We start from the raw sequence: 10,111 nt of genomic DNA, 5'->3' as shown, positions 1-10,111 counted from the left end.
TGTGTGTGTGTGTGTGTGTGTGTGTCTCTGTGTGTGGGGGGGTGCGTGTGGGTGCGCGCGCGTGTGTGTGTTTTGCTGTGCAGGCACGGTGACATCACCTCCACCCCGGTTTAATCCCCCGGCGACATCACTGCGTCTCTCGTCCGCGGCTCCAGTTCCGTTTCAGTTTTCATCTGTGTCATAAATTCCTTCAGGTGGAAGGAGCGGGGGGGGGGGGGGGGTGTGTGGTGGTGGTGGTGGTGGTGTGAGAAAAGCAAACCCAAACCACATGCATCTGCCGCGGGGCTGCGCGCTCCCACGCGCGGAGAGGGGAGGAGGAGGAGGCGGGAGGGGACGCGGGACCCACCGTCGGAGCACCCCCTCCCCCTACACCTGGCCCCCTCCGCCTCCTGCGGGGCTCAACTTTACGCTGCGTTTTCCCCAGGGACACGGAGCAGAAACTTTTTGCGGGCTTGGGGGCTCGGCACGGACGGGGAAACGCCTGAGGCGGACCGGGGTGGGGGGGAAGTTGTTCTTTGCCCGGTTTGGTCGGGAAGGGGGAGACGGCGGGGGTCGACCCGAGGCGGGAGCGGGGCAGCGCGGGGCCGGTGCGGGGCTGCTCTGCGGGCAGTCACCCCCCACCCCCCCCCCCGCTGCGCTCCCCCCGTCTCTGTCGTCCCGCCGCCCCCCCCCCCCCCCCCCCCCGCAGTCGCATCTGCAAATGGGTGGAAGAAGGGATTTCAGGCTTTTCCCAAGATTCTTTTTATTTTTCTTTCGTTAGTGGTCCACGGCCACACGCCCCTGATGCAGTGGAGTGGCATGCCCCCGCGGGAGCAAGGGGCTCCGCCCCCCCCCCCCCCCCGCACGGAAAAGACCGATGGGTCCTTTCTCCACTGTGGGCAAATGCCGGACCCCAGCCTTCGAGGCACCCGCTGAGAAAAAGGGATTAACTCCATGCCAGATTATTGCAACGGCCTAGGAAAGCCCCAGCGGGGCTCCGGGTTAGCAGGTCCCGGGGCTGCCCTGGCCGGGTACGGCTGTACCACCGGTGTTTCCCCCTTGCAGCCCCGACAGAGGTGGGTGCTGCAGAGCCGGAGTTATCTGTGGGGCACGGGCTTCCCCCACCCTTTGTGTGCGAGGGAAGCTCATCCAGAGTGGGCAGGAAACTACAGCTGAGAAAGCTGAGAGGGCAGCGGGAGATGGAGGGATGCATGTGCTGGGTGACACCGTCTGTCCGGGGGGGCCTGCTGCAAGTCCTCCCTCGAGAGCAACATTACAGCAGTTTCACCTAGCAGGTCCCTCCTGGCCGTGTATCCCCTCCCTCCCAAAGCCCGCACAGGGTGCCCAGAGGCACCCCAAAGCTCAGGCCTTGCAGCCGCCCCTCCGGCATCGCCCCCCCTCGAGGACCCGTGGGCACGGCCAGGACAAGCAAACCCGCCCGGTACAAGGGGTGGGGGGCACTGGCGGGCGAGGGTCCCCAGCGCCCGTCGCCCCACTACCTCCCGCTCTCCCATCCCGCTTCGAGACAGCAGCTCGGGCAGAAACCGCCTCTCCCCGCTGTGGTGATGCGGGTTTGGAGACGGACCGCCCCCCCACCCCCCACCCCCTTCGGCGCAGGCCTGCCCGCCCGCCTGCGCGTCGTGCGGGGCGGCCGTGCGCGGAGCGGAGCAGGGCGCGGAGCGAGCATGGCGCGGGGAGCGGGCGAGCTGCGGCTGCTGGGGCCGGGACCGGAGCCGGGGCTGCTGCTGCCGCTGCTGCTGCTGCTGCTGGGCGGCCTCCTGGTGCGGAGCGGCGGGGCGGCGGCGGCGGCGGGGCCGGAGCCGTGCCAGGCACCGAGGCAGTGGGAAGGACGCACCGTGTCCTACGAGCACGGCACGGGCCGCAACAGGCGGGCCGCCGTCTCCTACGATGGCCCCAACCAACGCCTCCGCATCCTGGAGGAGAGGAAGGCCCTCATCCCCTGCAAGAAGTAGGTGCTTGCCGTGGGACCCCGCGGCCGGGCCGGGCCGGGCCGGGCCGGGCGGTGGTGGTCGGCGCGGAGAGCGGAGGCGGCTCCCGGGGGGCGGGGGCGGGCAGCGGGCGGGGGGGTGTCTTCCCCGGCCATCCCTCACCCCCCCGTATCTCTCTCTCTCTCTCTCTGATTTATGGTCCAGAGTGTCAGCTTTTCACCCTGGGAGATAATTCTTTTCTCCCAGTTTTAAATGGCACGGGAATCGAGTCCAAAAACACAGCCCAAAATGTGAGGTGTAACCAGTATAATGAAGAGTTTACGCTGAAATGCCGGAATAATGCCACAAAGGGGTGAGGGGTGGTGGTGGTGGGGGGTGATTCTAGCCCAGTAATTTGCTAACAAGTTTGAGTCACGTTTTACAAGTTCTCTGGTCTTTCTCCATTCCTGCAAGTGCTAAGTCAGTGCAGGGGGTCAGGATGCATCTGTCACCTGTGGGACAGTGTACTCATTCCCATTGCACAGGCCGCCCAGCCCTGGAGGACCTCCCCGTTCTTAATTTATACAGTAGGTATCTGTTAAGCCTGTAACTAACCCGACAAAATCACTGTGTCATGGTGCATTTCCTGATTTGCTGAAACATAAGTGTAGAAAAAAAGCTGACTCAAGGAGGGCCTCCTTTTATCTCCTCAACCTGCCAAGCTCAGGCCCTGACAGGCTGGGTGGAAGAAACAATCAGCCTGGAGAGGCCTGAGTGAGTGAGACATTTCTTTGTACCGAGCATCAGTAACTCTCAGACACCCTGTCAGGACATACCTGCCAGTGTGAGGGTAGCCAGTCTGCCTGTACGTTTGCCTCTCCCACCTGAAAATTGTTCAAATAATAGTGCATCAGCCCTGGGGATGTATCAGCCAAGGTGAAGCCCAGCCTACAAATACTGTATCATCCAAACTAAACGGTCTCTGCTATTGAAAGATCAATATTCCTTTTTGCTCCCAGCTTTTTTTTCCAACAGTGATCAATTTCTTACCAACATCACATAGTCATTGTTTTCATCTTTCCAAAGTGTATGCTCTTCCTTGGTCCTTCCTCTGACAGTCCCCCCAACACTCTTAAAACTGTTCTGTGTGTTTCATTTTCAAGCTTAGCTTTCCCTCATCGTAAGCTTTTTTCTTTATTACTGTTTTCATATAGGAACCCTATGAAGAATGTTGAAGCCAACAGACAGCTGTTTGCTGGTGGTCTGCTAACATACAGTATAGAGTCTGACACTGCTCTGCTCATACGCCCCTTCTTTTCTAAGTCCTAGGTTGACCTTCATGTTTGACAAGGGTAAAACTGCCCTACAAAGTCTGATGCAAGTGTTTTCTAGCTTCTAAGTTGTACTGAGCTCATTTCTTCAAGCTTATGTTTATTTTATTTGAAAACTTTATTTTGAGATTGAATAATTATTCTACATTTTCTGCTCTGGGCCAGATTTTGGCTTTTGCCAAGATCTGCTCTTTTTACATTTTTTTTTGACAAATATTTGCTCAGGATGCAGTTTTGTCTGGGCTGATAGTGCTAGAAAGAGTCAGAGTGCAGACAGGTGCACTTGAAGCATCTCTCTATTGGTTTTTCCTGTATTAGTTTTTTTGTTGTAGACAATCCCTGACCTCAGGGATCCCTGCTGTTTCCAGGCTGACCACATTTTCTGCCATCCAAAACTGGAGGGTGGTTTTGTTATGTGCGCAGCTAGTGTCTGCTAAGGGCGTGACCCAGCTGCCATTGAAGTCAACGGAAAGACTCCCATTGATTTCAGTGTGTGTTGGATCGGGTCTGGAGTTGTGATCACAACTTCATTTCACTGTGGACACAGTGAGTCATAAACTGAAGCTTTCAGAAGTTAGAGGCGAGGGGATTTATCCCGCCTTTTGAAAAATAACCTCTCCCCCACTCCGCTTTGACGTTGGCAAGAAAAGGGTAATTAGGCCAAGGCAGCGACTGACTACAAAAGCAAGAAAAATAGTGCTGTCCTGGTTTCTAGGGAAATTTTAGTTTAAATTCTCATGAACGGACACATTTTGCTCCTATCAGATGTAACTTACATGCAGCAATCAGGGTTGGCCAACAACCAAATTTTTGTACACAGCATTTTCTGAAGCTTGCGACTGTGGACCATAATCAGACCCAGCCCTGCTTAAGTTACTTGACTGAGGTTAATCATCAGGGACACAAAGACCTGCCTGTGTGGAATGGCTTTCAGGCTCATAACCACAGGAAAACCTGAAAATTTCAGGTTATATTCTAGGTATATGTTTCAAATTCATGTAATTTTCTATGTGGCATTTTCATACCTACATCAACCCAGTGTTTTAAGTAAACTCCTGAAAAGTAACCATAAGGTAAATATCCCATCGCTGCTTCTTTGCTCGCCGGTCATTGCGAGAGCACCTGAGATGCAGCAACTGCGTTGGTAAAGGCTGCCCGTTCCACATCAGCCCGCCGCAGTGTTGTCATCTGCCACGTGAGCACACACCTCGCTCGCTGCACAACCACGTGGAGCCGGTTCGTTAAAGCAGTCCTTGATGGTTGTTTCAGCCAGCTTGTTGGGTGGGTGTTTCTCTGGGTCATACTGTTGACTGCCTGCACTCCAGCTTAGAGTGTAAAAACTACCAATAGTGATCCTGGGCAGAGCTGTTTAGAGAACCCCTTCCAGTTGGATTCATTACTAAACTTTCTTTTTCGCTTCTTTTACAGCCCTAGCCTTAGCTACACTTTGCATCTTAGGTTTTCTGCAGTGTGCCTTGCCCCGCTGCTTCTTTCCCCTTCAGGATCAAAATTTTGGGGATAGACAAGGAGGGCAGGGACGGTCTCTTGGTTTCGTGTAGCACTCAGCTGAATACCAGGCGCAGAGAAAAGAAAACAAATCAGAGTAGATTGTGCCATTTCCTGTTTGGAAGAGGTCATGCCAGTAGGGTTATTATATGATGTGAAAGGAAAGCGCTTGAAACAGTTCCCTAGAGCTCTTGAGGCAGAGCTGTGTCACTTTACCTGTTAAACACAGGACGTTTTTTAATCCTTTATTGCCTACTACTTGGAGTTACCTCCTTTTGTGCTCTCTGTATATTAATCCTTCCTCGCTCCTGTTCAACCCTCGGCTGACCACCATCTCAGGACACGTCACAAAACAAGTAAGTCATCAGCACGGTTTTGCTGTTGGGGCAAAAGTGTTTTATTTTAAGGTAACATCTACCAGTTCAGATTTGAATATGACATCACTGCAAACCGGTGAGAAATCCTGGCACTACAAAGGTCTAAACCAAAAATCCTACTGACTGCATTGTGGCCAGAACTCCATGTGTCCTGCATCACCTTTCATTTTCTTGGAGAAACAGAATGAGAAGTGTACTTTCTGGCACTGCTGAAGCCACTCAGCAGGCATTAGTGCTCAGTTATGAAGGAAGAAAATCACGAAGTGAGGAGCAGAGGAGAAATCATGCAGGTGGTGTTTGAGGGCTGGGGTGTTACTTATCACATGCCATATTTATAGTTTCACCCTTCTCTTCTGTACTATTTTTCACAGAGTGATGAGGCACTGTATTCAGTTTGTCCTAAGAGGAATGCGATGGTGGGGAGAAAAAAATTTCCATGTGGTCAGGAAAGTCAGTAGGAGGAAAGAAAATTTATTTTTCTCTTCTATAAGTGTATTTTAACCATAACCTCCATGGGCCGTTGTACAGTGTGCAGCAATTGGGATGCCTATTTACCTGTATGAGACTGCTAGGGGTATTTTCTTAACAATCATAACTGCAAAGCAGAAAACCAACCTGGGGATATCATATCAGTGTTTATTTAAAAACAGAACTGCATGTTGGTAATTTCTTTAGGGAGGATCCGGGGAACTACAGGCCTGTCAGCCTGACCTCGGTAGCGGGGAAGATTATGGAATGATTTGTCTTGAGAGCGCTCACATGGCAAGTCCAGGATAAGAAGGGGATCAGACCCAGTCAGCATGGGTTTACGAAAGGCAGGTCCTGCTTGACCAACCTGATCTCCTTCTATGACCAGGTGACCCGCCTAGTGGATGAGGGAAAGGCTGTGGATGTTATCTTCCTTGACTTCAGCAAGGCCTTTGACAATGTCTCCCATGCCATACTCCTTGAGAAGCTGGTGTCTCGTGGCCTGGATAAGTACACTCTTCACTGGGTGAAAAACTGTCTGGATGGCCGAGCCCAGAGGGTTGTGGTGAATGGAGTTAAATCCAGTTGGTGGCAGGTCACAAGTGGTGTTCCCCAGGGCTCTGTGTTGGGCCCAGTTCTGTTTAATATCTTTTTCAATAATTTGGATGAGGGGATCGAGTGCACCCTCAGCAAGTTTCCAGATGACACCAAGTTGGGAGGCAGGGTTAATCTGCTTGAGGGTAGGGAGGCTCTACAGAGAGATCTGGACAGGCTGGATCGATGGGCTGAGGCCAATCGTATGAAGTTCAACAAGGCCAAGTGCCGGGTCCTGCACTTCAGTCACAGCAACCCCATGCAGCGCTACAGGCTTGGGGAAGGGTGGCTGGAAAGCTGCCCCGCAGAGAAAGACCTGGGGGTGTTGGTCGACAGCCGGCTGAATATGAGCCAGCAGTGTGCCCAGGTGGCCAAGAAGGCCAACGGCATCCTGGCCTGCATCAGAAATAGCGTGGCCAGCAGGAGCAGGGAGGTGATTGTTCCCCTGTACTGGGCACTGGTGAGGCCGCACCTCGAGTGCTGTGTTCAGTTTTGGGCCGCTCACTACAGGAAAGACGTTGGGGTGTTGGAGCGTGTCCAGAGAAGGGCAACAAAGCTGGTGAGGGGCCTGGAGCACAAGTCTTATGAGGAGCGGCTGAGGGAACTGGGGTTGTTTAGTCTAGAAAAGAGGAGGCTGAAGGGAGACCTTATCGCTCTCTACAACTACCTGAAAGGAGGGTGCAGTGAGGTGGGTGCTGCTCTCTTCTGTCAGGTGGCTGGAGACAGGACAAGAGGAAATGGCCTCAAGTTGTGGCAAGGGAGGTTTAAGTTAGATATTAGGAAAAATTTCTTTACTGAGAGGGTTGTCAGACTTTGGAATAGGCTGCCCAGGAAAGTGGTTGAGTCACCATCCCTGGAGGTATTCAAAAAGCGTGTAGATAAGGCACTCCAGAACGTGGTTTAGTGGGCATGGTTGATGGTTGGACTCGATGATCTTGAAGGTCTTTTCCAACCTAAATAATTCTATGATTCTATGATTCTTTAGTTTCAATTGTATTTGCTAAAGACAGACACATTTATGGGCAGGATTAACTCCTTTGCTTGGCAACAAAAACTGCTTGTGAACAGAGAAGCAGCAAAGCTGTGTTCAGAGAAATACGTCTGTTATTCCGGCAGGCTGTTTGCATGCATGTGTCAATCCCTGTCCTTGACTGAAGAGGAGCAGTGTATGATCAGGTGCAAATGTAACAGCATTCATCTGGAGAAGAGGTGATGACTTTTCAAAATAAACAGAGTGTGGGCACACGTGTCTGACTTGTCTCAACTACTTCTCAGTTGTTTTAGGATATGTGATTGTAAAGGAAAAAACAGCGGTGTCTGACCTATTAAAATCATATAATCCATCCGTTCTGTGGTCATTATGGTGACTCAACAGGCTAAGTATTGAGCTACTCTGAATGACTGCAAATTTGTTTCCCAGACTTGGTTTTGGGAGTGGTTTCTGCAGCTTAATGTTTAGGGGAATGAATGATGGTCATCCAAGTTATTCGGGAGCCCAAGCCCCATTTTTTTAAGACTATGTAGAGTGTGCAGACTTCTGAGACCCTTAATTTGCAGTGAAACATAGAAATGAATTTTCAGCGAAGCATAGAATTGAATTTTCAGCAGTTTCTTGAAATCTAACACGAGTTCTTGGGATCTAAAATGCTTCATAAGCTGCTGTGTATGTAAGTCACTTTTGAGAATAAGAATGAAGGGAAGGTACTCAAACCTCCTGCATTTACTTTCTTACCATAGGTGCCAAGTTCTTTCAGGTGTCTGCTGCTGGTGATGACTGTGAGTTTGGAAAGGTGGCACTGGAAAGCTGCTGTGATGGATGCGGGCTGGCAGTCAGATGCTAGGCAATAGCCTGAAGCATGCAGCAGTTGTTCTAGTGAGCGTTGTGTGTCATAGGGGTATGGAGGGTTGGCTGTACAAGCCTCAAATTTTGCGTTTCCATCATAAGCCAATTTACGAGTCGGTTTACTGAGTCCCTCAGTGATGCTCCCTGCCAAGGCGGCCAGTTCCTTGGAGAAGAGCACTGTACGAGGAGGGAGCCGTGGTCCACGAGGACTGCGTGGAGGAGCACCATGTCTTGTCTGGACTGTTCATCCTGTTTGTTTCTGCCTATGAGAGGCAACAGCCATTTCCCTTTCCAAGTTCTCGATCTTCTTGGAGGTCAGAGAGTCTGTACTGTTCAGGGAGGCAGTGAAGTTAATTGTCTTTGTTGTTGCAAGTGGGCTGGGTGGGAAGAGATGAAAACACCACTCAGGGGAGGCGGTTGAAAGTCTTCAGGCATTGAGCTGCAGCACTAACCAGGAAGTGGACTCTATCAGGGGAAGCTGGAAACTGTTGGCTTACCAATGTGCTTTTGCTGTCTCGTGTTTCGTGCTTTTGGTAACTTCCTTGGATGGCAGCATCTTTGTCAGAGTTGGGGGGGGAAGAAAAAAAAAGATAACTGTATATGAATGAGGCAGATACATTGCTTTGAGATGCCCTATTTTTGTTTAGTGTAGTGTTCTGAAACCCTTTGTTTATGCTAAGTACGCTAGAGCCCTTTCACACACTACCGAAACACAGAACCCACCCAAACTTCAAAAAATAAACTGGCTCTTAAGTTTGAAAGAGCAGGATCCACAAAACCCTTTAAAGCTGGAGAGAACGTGTAGCTAAACAGTGTCCTGTGATCCCAAATTGATAATTTGCTGGAGTGCTGGTTGGTGTGCTTAGAAACCGCTGTCAGGCACTCAGTGGGGTCATTACTACCACATCAGTTATAGATGTTGTCGACTGGATGTTCTTAAAAAATAGATGTTCTCATCAAGAAGTTTTGTTTTTCTAAAAAGCATTGTTAAATGATAGGCACTGGCACCATATTGCTGTTCATACTAGTGGATATTGGCTTAAGCCTTTTATCTGTCTGAACTCTTTAAAGTTAGGGGAATAATTCCACCTTCTTGTCATCTTTGAACTCTTTGGAATAACGTGTGTTTGCATTGAAACTTACAGCTTGTTTTGTACTATTGGACATTATAGTAAAAACTTAGAGCAAACCCAGGACTGCACTGAAGATATCATATACCTACATTTCTGCAATTCCAACCAGAGGACCAGTGTTTTCACAAGATAAATCACCGTCATTTTTATTCAGGGCTTTTTTAACTCTTTTTTTTGGTAGAGACTTAGAGTGGAGGTCAATAGAGAGAGAGATTCAAGTTCATAATTTGTTCTGTGCTCGCAGACAGCATACAGACAGTCGATGGTGACATGACTGCACAGCTTAAACAAACACGATGAAAGAAATCTTTATATTCATGATCTTAATTTGGGCTCCATTCAGTTTGAGGCCTGATGTAATTCAAATGGCACAACTGGCAACATCACACCTATTCTCATAGGACCAAATGCCATTTGTCTGAAAAAGTATCTCCTCTGAAGGATAAACCGTAATCTTCTAATTTAGGGCTGATCTTGCACTGCTGTGAGCTGAGAAAAAACCTGACTGTACATTGCTTTTGGAGAAATTTGAGGGATAAAAGCATCCAAAGGACACTTTACCAGTTGATGCATCAGTCCTTCCATTGTAATCTGTTTAAGTTAAGGCTACAGGTCTCCTTAATGTAAAAGAGCCAGTAATTTAAAACAGGTTTAGGTATTCAAGAGCACATTTACTGAAATGCCTCCAGAAATTTGTCTGTTCACACGGTTAGTACAATCACTATAACCCTCTAGATTCTTTCCTATCTGTAGGCTCTCTGTATCTTCCCATCCCAGTTTGGTTCACCGCAATTACAGTGCACGCCACGATCAGGTGGTTTAGGGCAGCGTCTCTTCCCAATGATGTGTATCCGTCAGTACACTGTTGAGGCTGTAGCTGTCCCTGGCTGAGCAGTGGGCATGTGCCGGGGCTCCCTTCATTGCAGGGTGAGGGAACATGCTCCAGTATTGT

General features: G+C 50.1%; 1 protein-coding gene across 1 annotated transcript in view; it reads left to right on the top strand.

Annotated features, from left to right (window-relative positions):
• Nucleotides 1-1,587: 1,587 nt before the first annotated feature.
• The window catches only part of EPDR1 (ependymin related 1), a 35,914-nt gene continuing 27,390 nt past the window's right edge, over nucleotides 1,588-10,111 (top strand). Inside the window, exon 1 of the mRNA XM_049817115.1 lies at nucleotides 1,588-1,948. Within this exon, the coding sequence (XP_049673072.1) occupies nucleotides 1,665-1,948 (284 nt within the window). The 5' untranslated portion in view covers nucleotides 1,588-1,664. The remainder of the gene's footprint in view (nucleotides 1,949-10,111) is intronic.

This window comes from Accipiter gentilis, chromosome 14 (assembly GCF_929443795.1).
Source record: "Accipiter gentilis chromosome 14, bAccGen1.1, whole genome shotgun sequence".
NCBI lineage: Eukaryota > Metazoa > Chordata > Aves > Accipitriformes > Accipitridae > Astur > Astur gentilis.
This window is presented reverse-complemented; position numbering and strand designations above follow the sequence as displayed.